Genomic DNA, 17,079 nt, shown 5'->3' with positions numbered 1-17,079 from the left:
GCTTTGTATAAATGCCCTTAATTATATTGAGGAATTTCCCTTCTATTCCTATTTTGTTGAGAGTTTTTATCATGTATGGGTGTTGGACTTTGTCAAATGCCTTTTCTGCATCGATTGATAAGATCGTGTAGTTCTTGTCTTTTTTTTTTATGTGATGGATTACATTGATTGTTTTGCTGATGTTGAACCATCCCTGCTTACCTGGTATAATAAATCCCACATTATCAAGATGAACTGTTTTTTTGATATGTTGCTGAATTCTATTGGCTAAAATTTTGTTGAGGATTTTTGCAGCAATATTCATGAGGGATATTGGTGTGTAATTTTCTTTTTTTGTGGTGTCTTTACCTGGTTTTTGTATCAGGGTATGGTGGCTTCATTGAATGAGTTTGGGAGAATTCCATCCTTTTCTATGCTATGAAATACCTTTAGTAGTAGTGGTGGTAACTCTTCTCTGAAAGTTTGGTAGAATTCTCCACTGAAGCCATCCGGGCCAGGGCTGTTCTTTGTTGGGAGTTTTTTAATTACCTTTTCAATCTTTTCATTTGTTATGCATTTATTTAGTTGTTTTACCTCTGTGTTAGTTTAGGTAGGTAGTGAGTTTCTAGAAATTTGTCCATTTCCTTTAGGTTTTCAAATTTGTTAGCATACGACTTTTCATAGTATTCTGTTATGATTCTTTTAATTTCAGCTGGGTCTGTTGTGATATCACCCATCTCATTTCTTACACAGGTTATTTGCTTCCTCTCCTGTTTTTCTTTTGTCAGTTTGGCCAATGGTTTATCAGTTTTGTTGATCTTTTCAAATTACCAGCTTTTGGTCTTGTTAACTCTTTCAGTTGTTTTTCTATTCTCTCTTTCATTTAATTCTGCTCTAATTCTTGTTATTTCATTTCTTCTGGTGCCTGAGGGCTTCTTTTGCTGCTCTCTTTCTCCTTGTTCCAGTTGTGAGGTTAATGTTTTGATTTTGGCCGTTCCTTCTCTTTGGATGTATGCATTTATTGCTATAAACTGACCTCTGAGCACTGCTTTTGCTGTGTCCCAAAAGTTCTGGTAGGATGTGTTTTCATTCTCGTTTGAGTCTATGAATTTCTTTATTCCATCCTTAATTTCTTCAATAACCCAGTAGTTTTTGAGCAAGGTGTTGTTCATTTTCCATGTGTTTGATTTTTTTTCCTTGCTTTTTCTGTTGTTGATTTCTGCTTTTGTGGCTTAATGGTCAGAAAATATGGTTTGTAATATTTCGATGCTTTGGATTTTGTTAAGGCTTGCTTTGTGGCCTGATATGTGGTCTATTCTGGAGAATGTTCCATGTGCATTGGAAAAGAAAGTATACTTGGCTGCTGTTGGGTGGAGTGTCTGGTATATATATGTCTTTGAGATCAAGTTGGTTGATTGTAGCATTTAGCTCTTCCTTGTCTTTGTCGAGCTTCTTTTTGGATGTTCCGTCCTTCACTGAAAGTGGTGTGTTGAAGTCTCCTACTACTATTGTGGAGCTGTCTATCTCTTTTCACTTTTGTTAAGAGTTTGTTTTATGTATTTTGGAGTCCTGTCCTTGGGTGCGTAAATATTTATTATAGGTATGTCCTCCTGGTGTTTTGACCGTTTAATCATTATATAGTGTCTTTCCTTGTCCTTTGTGGTGGATTTTACTTTAAAGTCTATTTTATCAGAGATTAAAATTGCTACTTCTGCTCTTTTTTGAGTGTTGTTTGCTTGATATATTTCTTCCCATCCTTTGAGTTTTAATTTGTTTGTGTCTTTAAGTCTAAAGTGTGTCTCTTGTAGGCAGCATATAGACGGATCGTGTTTTTTTATCCAATCTGCTACTCTCTGTCTCTTTACATTCAGCATAATTATTGATAGGTATAAGTTTAGTGCTGTCATTTTGATGTCTTTTTTGTGTGTGTTCTTAGTTTCTTTGTTCCACTTTTCTGTGCTGAGTCGTTTTACTTTATGTATTTTCTTTTCAACTTTTTCATTGTTGTTCATTTTGTGTTTGCTGAGTCTTTATGTTTTTCTAGTTTTTTATTTTACTTGTAGGATTGTTAGTTTCCTTTGTGGTTACCTTAATATTTACTCCTAGTTTTCTAAGTTTATACCAGTCTTTTATTTGTTTATATTGCCTTGCCTTCTCTCCATGTGAAAAATCTATGTCTACATTTTTTTTTTAAGTCCCTCCTTTTTGTTTTAATGTTGTCATCTTTTACGTATTGACATCTGTTTCCCTATTTTCAGTGTTTTACCTATGATTTACTTTTGTGACTTCACTCTCTGAGTTAATATCTGTTTGCTCTGTCCCATGTTCTAGTCTTGGGTTGTTATCTGATGTTACTGATTTTCTAACCGGAGGATTCCCTTCAGTATTTCTTGTAATTTTGGTTTGATTTTTACAAATTCCCTAAACTTCTGTTTATCTGGAAATGCCCTAATTTCACCATCATATTTAAGAGACAGTTTGGCTGGATATATAATTCTTGGCTGCCAGTTTTTCTCCTTCAAGGCTTTATATATGTCATCCCATTGCCTTCTTGCCTGCATGGTTTCTGCTGAGTAGTCCAAGCTTATTCTTATTGACTCTCCTTTGTAGATGACTTTTCGTTTATCCCTAGCTGCTCTTAAAATTCTCTCTTTATCTTTGGTTTTGGCAAGCTTGATTATATCTTGGTGACTTTCTTTTGGGATCTACCTTATGTGGGGTTCAATGAGCATCTTGGATAGATATCTTGTCATCTTTCACTGTATCAGTGAAATTTTCTTTTAATTTCTTTTTAATTGTTCTTTAGATGAAAGTTTACAGAACAAATAGTTTCTACTTCAACAACACATATTGTTTTATGACATTGGTTAACAACCCCACGACATGTCAACACTCTTACCTTCTCGATCTTGGAGGACCGTTTTTTTTGGTGAAAATATACATAGCCAAAGTTACACCATTTCAAAAGTTTCTACATGTACAATTCATTGACATCGATTACATTCTTCCAGTTGTGCTGCTATTCTTACTATCCTTTTCCAAGTTATTCCATCACCATTATCTTCAACTCACTGCCCCCTAGGCTTCCCATCAAACCTATTGATTTGCTGTTGTCAATTTGATCTCACATAGATAATTCTTTTTTTTTTTTGGTACTTTAGGTGAAGGTTTGCAGAACAAATAGTTTCTGATTAAACAGTTAGTACACATATTGCCCTATGACAATGGTTAGCAACCACACGACATGTCAACACTGTCCCTTCTTAACCTTGGGTTCCCTATCACCAGCTTTCCTGTCCCCTCCTCAGGGAAGTTTTCTGCCAAGAAATCTTCAACAGTTCTCTCTGTATTTTCTGTTATCCCCTGTTCTGGTATTCCAGTCACTCGTAGGTTATTCCTCTTGATAGAGTCCCACATAATTCTTACGGTTTCTTCATTTTTTTAATTCCTTTTATTTGATTTTTCATCAAATAAGTTGGTGTCAAGTGCTTTATCTTCAGTCTCACTAATTCCGACTTCTACTGCATCAATTCTGCTCCTATGACTTTCTATTGAGTTGTCTAATTCTGAAATTTTATTGTTAATCTTCTGGATTTCTGATTTCTGTCTATGGATTCTTGCAGTCTGTTAAATTTGTCATTTTGCTCTTTCCTGATCTTCTTAATTTCCTTTAACGGATTTGCTGTGTTTTGCTTAATTTCCTTCCTAATTTCTTGAAGCGTTCTGTATACTAATCTTTTGTATTCTGCCTCCGGTAATTCTAAGAAATTATCCTCCTCTGGAAAATTTCTAGATTCTTTATTTTGGGAGCTTGCTGAAGCCATCATGAATTGCCTTTTTATGTGATTTGATATTGACTGTTGTTTCCGAGCCATCAGTAAGTTATTATATTTATTTATGTTTCCTTACCATGTCCTATCTTCTTGTTATGTTTTGATATGCCCAAAGAGGCTGCTCGTATGAGCTAGTTTGATTATTGGCACCTTTGAAGCTATAATGTCCTGTTACCAGGTGGTTAGATCTGTTGCTAGGTATGTGAGCTCAGGAGTCTGCCCACTCCTTCTATATGGATTCAGCTCAGGTGCCCAGCTAGACAGCCACAAAGTATGTGGTGTAGGCTCTCACTTACAGTCCTAGATAGGCATGGGTGATTGGTATAGGCACAGGCATCTGGCTGCAGCAGGGGGACACACTCTGAGCAAGACAGGGGGCTGACGGCTGCTCCCAAGTGTCCAGGAGGAAGGCGTGTCCCTGTTCCCTAGAGTGCGTAGGTGGGTGGGTTTTGCAGCCAGACTGTGAGCACCTAATACTGTTGGCTGTAAGGACTAGGGGGCACCTCTTATTCATGGGCCCCTATCGCAGGTGGCTAGGTGGCGTGGGGTGGAGCCACCAGTCCTCAGGCCCCTGATGTGGGTAGGTGAAGACCCTGCTTAATGGTCAGAGTAGTGTCAGATGTCAAGAACCTGCCTCTTCACAGCTGAAACAGTTGAAGTTAGACTTCCGGTATATACCCTGTTGTACGGCGCTAATAAGGGCCTACTCTGTTGAGAAGGGCCCACACAAGTCTATACAGGGAGAAAGGCACTCAGTGTCTGTGAATCCCTTATGCCTGTGTCTAGGCAAAGGAGCTGTGCCTACCCTGGGTTCCTGGCTTATGGGAGCCGGCAGTTTATTTTTTCCCGTTTGTTAATTTGTTCACTCTCCAAGGCAGGGAGAATGGCTCTGGGCATGTGACAGATCCTACTTGTGGCCCAGGGGACTCGACAATTTCTGAAGCCCGTCCAGGACCCAGTGCAGAGCAGGGAGTGGGGAGGTAAATGGGAGAGAGGTTTTCCCTAAGGCGGGTGTTTTTGATTCGCTCGGTAAGCTATATGCAAGTACTTATGTTTTGCCGATGAGGGCTGCTTCTCACTGGTTCTGGGTGGCTGTGTAGACTCTCTGGCACTGGGTCTCTCCCGGTGTGGAAAATGTGCCTCCCAAGTGCTGCCGCTTGCCTGCCTCACTGCTCACCCTGGAGCTGGTCAGGCCTGAAGGGCTTAGGCTCTCGCCGGGTCAGGTCTGGCAACTCCTAGCTGCTTCCAAACCATATCTCCCTGCTCCTTCCACTCAGTCCGGTTCCTCAACTCTGCCTTTGGTGTTCAGGGCTCCCAGATTGCCATATATAATCAATTCACTTGTTTTTTCGGGTCTTTGTTGTAAGAGGGTCCACCGGAAGCATCTGACTACTCCTCCATTTTGGCCTCACTTCCTAACGCCTCAGCTTTAACTCTTATAATTTATAAACATTTCTTCTCTCTGTTGCAGTAGAAACAATTGAAGGTTTTCAGTGTTCACCCTACCCTGAAATTGATCGTTTTGTTCTTTCTTTGGTGAATAAAAATGGCATTAAAGGAGGTAAGGATAATCTTACTCTTTATTAATTACTATATGATAGGGTATTAGTACGTTTGGAAACATTGTTTGCATTTTAGGAATTCGGCGTTGGAACTACTTTTTTCCCGAAGAATTATTGGTTTATGACATTTGTAGATATCGCTGGTGCGAAAACATTGGAAGAGCTCACAAGAGTAATAATATCATGTAAGTGATATTATTGAATAATTATTTCTAGGTATTTAACCAGTACTACATTTTAAATGTTTACAGTTTCTTAATAGTTGGGAATGTGAAAATAATTTTGTAATACATTTAGTTGTTTAATAAATTCAATTTATAATTCAATTTATATTTGTTGTATTTGGTTGGTATTTGATAATATTTAACTTGAATATCTTAATTATTATATTGCCCTTGCATGTATCAGCTTTATTTATATTTTATTTGGTAAAATAATCTCTTAGATAGTATACTCTTGAGAAGACCAAGGTGGAATTGACTAGGGCTAGAAAGGCACAAGAGGTGGTAGACAGGAGAATAAACAATTATGATGGTGTGATATTATCTGCTGTGTTGCTATTGGCCCTTGACTCCTTATGAAGCCTAAAATATAAATAAGGGAGTTTGGGGCAAGAAGAAAACTCTGGCCAGTTAATATTAAGAGTTGGAGGTTAAAATGGAAAAGAACTTACACGGCCTTATGCTGCTGTTGTTAGGTGCCATGGAGTTGGCTCCAATTCATAGCAACCTTATGTGTAACAGAATAAGAAGTTGCCTGGTCCTGCATCATCCTCACAGTCATTGCTGTGTTTGAGTACATCATCGTAGCCACTGTGCCAGTCCATCTTGTTGAGGGTCTTCCTGTTTTTCGCTGACCCTCTACTTTACCAAGCATGATGTCCTCCTCCTGATGACATGTCCAAAGTAATACCACCATCCTCACCTCTGACTGTACTTCCTGCAAGACAGATTTGTTTATTCTTCTGGCAGTCCATGGTATATTCAATATTCTTTGCCAACAACATAATTCGAACACATCAATTCTTATTCAGTCTTCCTTTTTTATTGTCCAGCTTTCACATTCATATGAGGGGATTGAAAATACCATGGCTTGTGTCAGGCGCAACTTTGTTAGCAAAAGGACATCTTTGCTTTTTAACACTTCTAAGAGGTCTTTTGCTGCAGGTTTGCCCAATGCAGTACATTATTTGATTTCTTGACTGCTCCTTCCATGGGTGTTGATTGTTGATCCAAGAAGCATGAAATCCTTGACAACTTCTTCTCCAATTATGATGTTGTTTATTGGTCCAGTTGTGAGGATTTTCATTTTCTTATGTTCATATGTACTACATACAACCTCATAGGTAGGACTGTTCACTCAGATGGAAAAGTAACCCAAGAGGAACAAAATAAATATTTTCCATCCTCCTCTAAAAAAAGAAAAAAAGAGTTAGAGGTTAAGGTAATGTTCACTTGTTCAAAACAATGCCTGGGTATTGAAGGGAACCAATATTTATCGAATGTTTGCTGTGTATGCCCAGGGCCTGTATCCCTGTATTTCCTTCAGAATGCCCCTGGCAAAAGGAGAGGAAGTAAAGGAGAAGTAAAACTAGGAATGGAATTTTTAGTAACATAAGGATATGGTTAGAATAGGGGTAAAATAAAAACCCACTGGTAATTGATGATATGAGAAATTTTTCTTTTTTTTTTTTTTTGAATATTTAATGCCCAAGTTGAGACTTCTGTATAATGAGGCATATACAGCACATATGCCAAACATGAGAAAATGATCATGAAACTTTTGCTGGAAAGCTGGAAGATATGTTGAGCAGCATGTTTCAATGCTATACTTGGTATACTTAGATTAATGCGGTTTAAAAAACTTCAGAAACTATACACTCAGTACACAAACATATAACATAGAAAAACACAAAGGAAAAGATCATCTGTGATCCCACAAGTCAGCCAAAACTATGGTTATCATTTTGGTGTATGTCTTTCTAGTACATATTTAATTTTAGTAGTCTTTTCTTCTATGCATATAAATTTACAAAAAAATCAGTATCATACCATGATCATCTTATACCCTTTTGAGATTCTTAAGGTTGCTATATATACACATATATTTTGAAGAATTACAAAGTTGTATTTATTGACTTTGTTGTATTAATAATCTGTTCAAAGTTGTATTTATAATCTATTCAAAGTTGTATTCATAATCTATTCTTTTCTTAACTTTGAAATATACATATAAGTGAATTCCTGGGTAATGCCATCAGTTATCACACTCAGATGCTAACCAAAAGGTTGGAGGTTCTGGTCTACCCATGGCACCTCAAAAGAAAGGCCTGGTGATCTACTTCCAAAAAATCAGCTATTGAAAACCCTATGGAGCACAGTTCTGTTCTGACACGTGGGCTTGCCATGAGTCAGAGTTGACTTGATGGCAACTGGTGGTTTTTTAATAATGTATATGTACATTTTAAAGACTAACAATAAAATGAACACCTGTCATATCTGCCACCCACCTGAAGAAACAGAACTTTACCAAACCTTAGAAGCACCTGTGGGCCCAGCCCCACTTTCTTCCCCTTCTCTACCTTTCAGAGATAATAGTCATTATCCTAAATTTTGTGTCAGTCTTTCACTTGCTTTTTTTTATGGTTTTTCCACATATGTTTGTATTCCTAAATACTATATTGTTTCATTTTACTTGTTTTTTAATTTTATATAAATTGCATCCTTTGACTTGCTTTTGGTCAGCATTGTATTTGTGAGGGTCATTCGTGTAGCTATTGTTCATTCTTTCATTATTGTATAGTCTGCCATTATATAAATGAATATATCAGAGTTTACCCATTGTCCTACAGTGGACATTTGGGTTGCTGCTGTGAACAATGAAGCTATAAACATCCTTGTACATATCACCTAGTGCACATGTTCAAGAGTTTCTCAAATGTATATCTACAAGTGGAATTGCTGTGTCACAGAATATGTGCATATTTTACTAAATAGTAGTCTTGCATAATGGTTGTACTAATTTATATTCTCACCAGCAATGTTTTGAAATTTTTCTAGTGTTACCATATTCTCACCAACACTTCATTATTGTTAGGTTTTATTTATTATTATTTTTGCTAATAATCTAGTGAGTGTAAAATATGTCTGTGGTTTTTTTTGAATTTCCCTGATTACTAATGAAGTTGAGGATTGGATTGTAGAATCATACTCATATGAGTCAGAGATCTTACACAATATCAAGCTTTACTAATAATGTTAAGCATACAAGGACTCAAAAGGCATAGGTGAAGTGGAGTGAGGATTAGGACATTTAGCACGGCTCCCCAGGACTGTCCTTCCTGCCCTGGATGCTCTCTCAGAAGTGTGTGGTCATCTAATGTAGCAGGGAGCATTTATGTTATGAAACATTTTATAATCATGTAGTTAAATAAGGAATAAGGAAGACTGAAAAAGAATTGATGCCTTTGAATTATGTGTTGGGGAAGAATATTGAATATACCATGGATTGCCTGAAGAATGAACAAGTCTGGCTTGGAAGAAGTACAGCCAGATTGCTCCTTCGACGTGTTATCAGGAGGGATCAGTCCCTGGAGAAGGACATCATGCTTGGTAAAGTAGAGAGTCAGTGAAAAAGAGGAAGACCCTCAGTAAGATGGATTGACATGGTGGCTGCAACAATGGGCTCAAACAGCAACGATTGTGAGGGTGGCACAGGACCAGGCAGTGTTTCATTTTGTTGTACATAGGGTTGCTATGAGTTAGAATCGACTTGACGGCAGCTAACAACAACATGGTTACATAGTGTGTGTGATATTTTGTGTGTGTGATATTTTCCAGGGAGCCATGTGCCATAAATTTATAGATTCTAGGTTTGCTTACTATATGCAATCCCCAAATCAGAGACATCCTGGGAAGGAGCATTCCATGAATAAAGACTCTCATCCTATCAAATACCACTAGTCCAGAGGTTCCCAAACTTTCTTGGTTCACGGTGCCCTTAGTATCTTATGAATTTTTCCAAGTTGCTCCTAAGCCAAAAGAAATACCTAGTGGTTCTCTTTATTAATTAGTTCCAAACAACTTAAGTATTTATGTCCTAACAATTTATTGCTATTTAAAAAACTAATACATACACATTTTAAGAAAAATAATATATTTATTTCATTCTTAAATACAATTACTACTGGGCTGTGTGCCTTTTGGGGATCACATAACCTCTTAAACATTGGAATCAGATTGGACACTGTTCCTCATTTCTTATTCTGTATTGATTAGACATGTGTTACTTTTTAATCACAGTCACACCAAAATGAACAGCTCTGCAGAGATATGCCACTGAAAGAAATGAAGTGTGATGTGATGTTGAGGCTGTGACTTGCCTCTAACAAGTAGTTTGTGAGGTGCCTGACAGATGTCAAGCATCACTGAGTGTCCCTTGAAAGTTTTAAGTATCCTTCAGTGCCTCAGGCACCTGGTATGCAGTCTGGGAACTGCGGCATTAGTCTGTTTACTAAGAAGTCTGTTATTGGAATGTGTATGAGGAGTTAGACCAGATCCACCTGCCTTTTTCTTCCCTGGGCAGTGGTTACATGTCCCCTTCCATCCCCTACCACCATGCAGAATTGGCCATTTTATGTTTACTTTTCTGTGAAATGTGGGAAGATTCTAAATTACTTAAGCAAAAGTTTTCATTTTTATTGGCGATAGGATTGTTTAAGGACCCCTGGTGGCACAAACAGTAAAGCGCTTGGCTGCTAACCAAAAGGCTGGCAGTTCGAACCCATCCAGCAGCTCCACAGGAGAAAGACCCAGCAATCTGCTCCCATAGAGATTACAGCCAGGAAAGCCCTGTGAGGCAGTTCTACTCTGTCACACCTGGGGTCACTGTGAGTCGGAATCAACTTGATGGCAGCTAACAACAACAGCATAGGGTTGTTTCGGTTTTCTCTTTTTAAGTCTGCTTATAGTTTGTTTTTTTCTTTTCCCCCTAGTAATTTGTCTATTTTATCAAAGTTTTCAAAGTTACTGGCAAAAGTTGTTCATAATATTCTTATGTTTTTAGAATATGCTGCATTTGTGGTTACACTGGCATTTAACTTCTAATAACATTTGCGAATTTTTTAAAATTAATCTTGCAAGAATTTTATTAGTCTTCAAGTTCTGGCTTTATTGATTCTGTGTAATTTTTTGCTCTTTAGTAGTATTTTATTGTTCATTTTCCATTTAGATTAGTTAACTCATTTATCTTTAGCTGTCCTTTTGTAATATAAGCTTTGAGGACTATAAATTTCCCTATAAAGATCACTTTTTAGTTGCATTTTGCATTTTCATTTCCTTTCATTCCTAAACATTTTCTAATTTCCTGTATAATTTTTCCCTTGAGACATTGGTTATTTAGAAATTTATTTTGAATTTCCAAATCCTGGATTTCTGTTAGCTTTTTGTTATTTATTTCTAAATAATCTTCTTTGTGGCAGAGAATGTACTCTGTGTGAGTGAACTGACCCTTTTAAATTTACGAGATTCTAGCATGGAGTCAATTTTTACAATTGTTTTGTGTGTGACTGTGAAGAGCTGTTTCTAATTATTGGAAACAACCTATTAGATCAAACTTGTTAATTTTTTTAAATTGTGTTATTCAAATTTCCTGTGTCCTTATTGATTTTATTTGTGTGTGTGTATAGATATTTGATCTATCAATTACTGAGAGAATAAGTTGAAAATCTTGACTTACAGTAGATTTGTTTATACTTGTAGTCATGTCCATTTTTGCTGTTAAATATTTTGAAGCTATATTATTTGGTGGATATAGATTGATAATTTTTATATATTCTTGGGGGAACTTTATCAATATGTGCTTTTTTGCCCTAAAGTCAAATTTGTGTGATATCTTGGTTACCACAGCTTTTTTCTTTTTTGGCTTGGTGTATATCTATTTCTATCCTTTTAACTATTCTCTAGTTTTAAGTTTTTGGCATATCTTTTGTCAACAGCATATAGCTGAATTTTGTTTTTTATCCAGTCTGGGTATTAATACTTTTTTTTTTTTTTTTTTAATGTAAAGGATCCTGGTTGATCTGAAAAATGACGTTTGGTATCAAAAATGCCATGACCCTGTGTGTAAAGCAGAAAACTTCAAATCTGACTGTGAGTTATTAGTTTTTACAGTGTTTACCACAAAGTAAAAATTAGATATCTATCTAAAGTAGTTTTACTATCTTTCTGACTCAGGTTTCCCGTTACCTCCTGAAGTATGTCTTCTGAGGCTTTTCAAAGATGTAAGTGCAGTTTTTAGTTCTTGGTACAACAATATAAATGAGCTATCAACAGACTGTCCAAATGTATCCAGATAGCTTTTAAATACAATGTTTGGTGCCTTGTTTTCACTTAGAAATATAATGTAACTATTGTCCCACTTCAGCACATACTTGAGAATATGCACCTCATCCTTTGTAACTCTTGTGTAGTCACCTTGTATGTTGTTGTTAGGTGCCTTCTAGTCAGTTACTACTCATAGCAACCCTGTGTACAACAGAACAAAACACTGCCCAGTTCTGTGCCATCCTCACAATTATTGCTGTGCTTGAGACCATTGTTGCAGCCACTATGTCGATCCATCTCGTTGATACGCGATGACTCGTCTTCGCTGACTCTCTGCTTTACCAAGCTTGATGTCGTTCTCCAGGGACTGGTCCCTCCTGATATCATGTCCAAAGTATGTGAGATGAAGTCTCACCATCCTTGCTTCTAAGGAGCATTCTGGCTATACTTCTTCCAACACAGATTTGTTTGTTCTTCTAGCAGTCCACGGTATACTCTGTATTCTTCTCCAGCACCTTAATTCAGAGGCATCAGTTCTTCTTAAGTCTTCCTTATTCATTGTCTAGCTTTCACATGCATATGAGGCGATTGAAAACACCATGGCTTGGGTCAGGTGCACTTTAGTCCTTAAAGTGACATGTTTGCTTTTTAACACTTTAAAGAGGTCTTCTGCAGATTTGCCCAATGCAATAAATACATTATTTGATTTCCTGACCACTGCTCCCTCGTAGATCCAAGTAAAATGAAATCCTTGACAACTTCAGTATTTTCTCCGTTTATCACGATGTAGCTTGTTGGTCCCGTTGTGAGGATTTTTGTTTTATGTTAAGGTGTAATCCATACTGAAGGCTGTGGTCTTTGATCTTCATCAGTAAGTGCTTCAAGTCCTCTTCACTTGCAGCAAGAAGGTTGTGTCATCTGCATAATGCAGGTTGTTAATGAGTCTTCCTCCAATTCTGATGCCCCGTTCTTCTTCATATAGTCCAGCTTCTTGGAGTATTTGCTCAGCATACAGATTGAATAAGTATGGTGAAAGGATACAACCCTCACCCACACCTTTCCTGACTTAAAACCACACAGTATCCCTTTGTTGTATTCGGACAGCTGTCTCTTGGTCTATGTATGAGGTCTGTGTCCTCATGAACACAATGAAGTGTTCTGGAATTTCCATTCTTTGCAATGTTAGCCCTAATTTGTCATGATCCACACAGTCAAATCCTTTGCATAGTCAATAAACACAGGTAAACATCTTTCTGGTATTCTCTGCTTTCAGCCAAGATCCATCTGACATCAGTAATGATATCCATTGTTCCATATCCTCTTCTGAATCCAGCTTGAACCTCTTTGTATAGATAGCAATTTGTCCAATCTCAGACATTTAAGAAGTTTCTCATATTTTCCTTTACAAAGTATGCCAAAACTACACAACTTTGTATGTGTTCCTTTGAACATTTCTATCTATAGGATGAATTTCTAGAAGTACAATTGTGTCAAAGGGTATGTGCATTTTTAATGTTCATGTGTATTACCAAATTGCCAACCAAAAACCCATTGCTGTCAAGTCAGTTCCAATTTTTAGCCACCCTGTAGGACAGGGTAGAACTGCCCATATGGTTTCCAAGGTTGTAATCTTACAGAAGCTGACTGCCCCGTCTTTCACCTGTGGAGCGGCTGGTGGATTTGAACTGTCGACCTTTCGTTTAGCTGCCCAGCAGTTAACCACTGCACTACCAGGACCAGGGCTGCTTCCAAATTAGCAAACCAACTTTTATATACGCAAATAAAAATTAGTGTCAAAAAAATTATAAAATACATTAAAAAGGGAAAAAATCATCCTCACTTATAACTGATGTAAATGTTTTGTCATATATCCTTCCAAAATTTATATCTATGTATGCTCATATTTTTTTAAAAATCATAGTACACATGGTTTGTAGGCTATTTCTGCTATTTGATATATCACGAATTTTTCAGTAGTACATATTACCAAATCACTCCAATAAAATTATATAAAAATACAAAGATTATAGGAAACTAAACATCCACAAGTAGTTTGTAAGAGTACCTATTAATTACCCCATGCTTCTGCCAGCATTGCTTTTATTACCTTTTAATCTTTACCTGACAGGCAAAAAGTGGTACTTCAGTTGTTTAAATTTGTGTTTATTAATGAATTTGAACTTTTTTTAGATTTACTATTTTTATTTTTATTATGAATTGCCTGTACCTGTCCTCTGTCCATTTTTCTGAGGTCCTGTGAATATTTTGTAAGAACTTTTTCTCAGTACTCTTTGATGCTTTATGTTTTCTAGCCTGATTTAATTTTAGGGTTATTTCTTTTTTTTTTGGTCACTTCTGTCAGCCTTTTCCTTTAGTGTTATGTTTAGACTAAAAATTACCTGCTACAAGCTGAACAAGTGAGTTTACATCCTAGACAACGGTCTAAGTTTGGTACCTATTCAATCTGATTAATAAAAAGTCTCCTGAACAAACGCTTATGTATTCCGTTGGAGTGGCTACTGGGTTCAAACCTCTGACCTTTCGGTTATCAGCCAAGCACTTAACCATTGCACCACCAGGGCTCCTTCCAGGATACTAGATTTGGCCCCTTAGAGTTGGAAGACACCTTGATGTTCATCCATCTAAAGTGTCTGAATCCTCCAGCAGCACCCTGACCACTAAGCCTCTAACTGGATGCTGTCGGGGCAAGAAGCAAGAATTGAGCAGAAAGAACAATACAGCAGACACCAGTTCCCTCTCTATGCTGCATCTCCTGATAGTGACTCCTTTCTCCAAGAGGCCAGTGTCCTAAATCTTAAAACATCCTGTCTTGTGACTCAGGGGACAACCCTTCCCCCTGACCCTGCATCTCGGCAAAAATGTCATCTCCACCCTGGAGGACGGCTTTGCCCTGCAGGACCAAAGCCAGCCAGCCTCAGTTGTTGGCATCCATATTCATGGTGCATTGCTCCTGCTCTGACCTATAACCCTGTTTGGGATGTCAGCCCGGGAGCCAGGGCTAATGGTCCCCAGAAGTGCACTTCAGGAATTAGCCCACAGCCATCTGCCTCTCCTCCAAGTAACTCGGGCCCTGGGAGGAATACACAGCTGTTGTAATTGTAGCCCCAGAGAAGCATGAAATAGGACAAGGAGGAAGGGAGGCCCACCTGCCAGGAAGAGAGGTGGCACCTTTCAGAACCAAGGCTGCTCCTGAGAGTGTTTGAAGGTTATTGGTGTGGCTGTAATCAGGCTATTAGCCACATGCAGGTGGAGAATGAAGTAGCTTTGAAATTGCAGAGCCTGTGTTGGTATAATCCATGCATATGATCTCTTTCAAGTGGCTCTTCAGCTTCCTACATGACCCACATAGGACTCGGGTCTCCAGCTAACCACAGTCAGAACTATCTGCTTCTCTGGCCTTTCAAAGGGAGCAGGTTCTGCCAGGCGAAGCCCTGCCCTCTGCTGCTCCACCTGTGTGAGCAAGGATGAGCCGTGAGCCCCTTCTTGTATTCCAAGCCAGGGTCCAGAGTCCCTGCATAGCCAGTTGGCTTAGAAACCCTTCTCCAGTTTACAGGCAGGTGTCATTCTGCATACCAGGGTGGACACTGCCTCGTGCCCAATGCCATCATGTCCCCTTCAGGCTTTCCAGGGGGACCTCATACCAAGAAAGTAGTGCCAGGAGTAGAGTGCATCCTTTTGACCCCGGGTCCCTGCACTGAAAAGCTCCTAGACCAGGGAAGATTGATGACAAAGACTTTCCCCCAGAGCTAACAGAGAGAAAAAGCCTTCCCCTGGAGCTGGCACCCTGCATTTGGGCTTTTAGCCTCCCAGATTGTGAGAATAAATTTCTGTTTGTTAAAGTCATCCGCTAGTGGTATTTCTGTTATAGCAGCACTAGATAACCAAGACAAATACCCAAGCTTGAAATGGTGAAAATTTCATTCTTGGTATGTGGGAGCTGGCTATAACATAGCCACTAAGCCAGATTCTCTGGTTAACTGCTAGGTAAAAAAGCATTTGGAAACAACCAACCAAGAACAAACTGAAGAAAAATCTTTTTTAAATAAACTTTTACTCTACTAGGAGGAGTATGTCATCCTTGTTCTTTGGAGTGTTATTTTGATGAGTATGATTTCAGTCAACTTGTGAAATTTTATATTTTCTGCTTATCTCTGAATACTTCAAAATTATCAAGTTGAAAGTATTTTTGGTGTGCATTATTACCAATACTTGGACATACGTATTTGTTTTCATTTTATGTAAAATTTCAAACATCTAAAAAGATAGAACAGTATAATGAATACCCAGTACCCATCACCTAGTTTTAGCAGTTAACATTTTGTCATTTCTGCTTCATCTATTTTATTATTTTGAAGTAAATTACCAAGTAGTGTTATTTGCTGGTTCTTCTACTGCATTATCTTTCTTAACTGATTTTTTAAACCTTTTAAATTATGTTACTCAAATTTTGAATTAAAAAAAAATTCAGACCTACAGAAACACTGCAAGAGAACAAGGAACTCCTCTTGTATACCGTTTATCTAGATTTGCTAATGGTTAACATTTGGCCACATTTTTTTCCTCTCAACTGTATACATACACATTATTATTTTTGATGAATCATTTGAGAGTAAGTTGCAGGCATGAAAACCTTTCATCGCTTAATATTTAAGCATGTAGTTGAAGAATAAGGACATTCTTATATAACTGGTAGTATTATTAAATTCAGGAAATTTAACATTGATATATTACTATTACCTAATATATAATCCAGAGCCCTAGGTGGTGCAAATGTTTAACATGCTCAGCTGCTAACCGAAAGGTTGGAAGTTCGAGTCCACACAGGCACTATGGAAGAAAGGCCTGGGAATCTACTTCTGAAAAATCAGCCATTGAAAACTCTATGGAGCACAGTTCTACTCTGACATGCATAGGGTCACCATGAGTTGGAATCCACTAGATGGCAACTGATTAATCTATAGTCCAGAGTCGTATTTTGACACGTGTTCCCAAACTGTTCTTTAGAGCAATTTTTTCAATGTTCTTATTAATTTTTAAAGTACCGTATAAATTAGGGAAATAAGTCTTCATGAATGTTTTCCAATTTGTCTTCAGCTAGACTACCCACTTAAAAAACAAATAATAAAAAAAAAAACAATCAATCAATCAATCTACCCTTGCTCTAGCCCCATCCAAGGATACTGAAAAGAATGTGCCACAGGAACTGCAGGCAGTTCCAAATTAGGAGTTTCAAAAGTGTCTGAGCTGCAGTGTCAGCAACATTTAGATTAGTGTTAAACTCATTCTCATGGTCACTATATTAGAGACAATATTCATCCAGCATATTTATTTTAATATCTGTTGAAGAACTAGCCTTATTAC

At 37.7% G+C, this 17,079-nt stretch overlaps 1 protein-coding gene across 1 annotated transcript in view; it reads left to right on the top strand.

Annotated features, from left to right (window-relative positions):
• The window catches only part of PRIMPOL (primase and DNA directed polymerase), a 75,849-nt gene that overhangs the window by 58,202 nt on the left and 568 nt on the right, over positions 1-17,079 (top strand). The window contains exons 9-12 of the mRNA XM_004389667.3: positions 5,284-5,373; positions 5,451-5,559; positions 11,441-11,523; positions 11,608-11,654. Of these exons, the coding sequence (XP_004389724.2) occupies positions 5,284-5,373; positions 5,451-5,559; positions 11,441-11,523; positions 11,608-11,654 (329 nt within the window). The remainder of the gene's footprint in view (positions 1-5,283; positions 5,374-5,450; positions 5,560-11,440; positions 11,524-11,607; positions 11,655-17,079) is intronic.

This window comes from Trichechus manatus, unplaced genomic scaffold (genome assembly GCF_000243295.1).
Source record: "Trichechus manatus latirostris isolate Lorelei unplaced genomic scaffold, TriManLat1.0 scaffold00254, whole genome shotgun sequence".
Lineage (NCBI taxonomy): Eukaryota > Metazoa > Chordata > Mammalia > Sirenia > Trichechidae > Trichechus > Trichechus manatus.
Note: the sequence above shows the minus strand (reverse complement) of the source record. Positions and strands in the feature narration are given on the sequence as shown.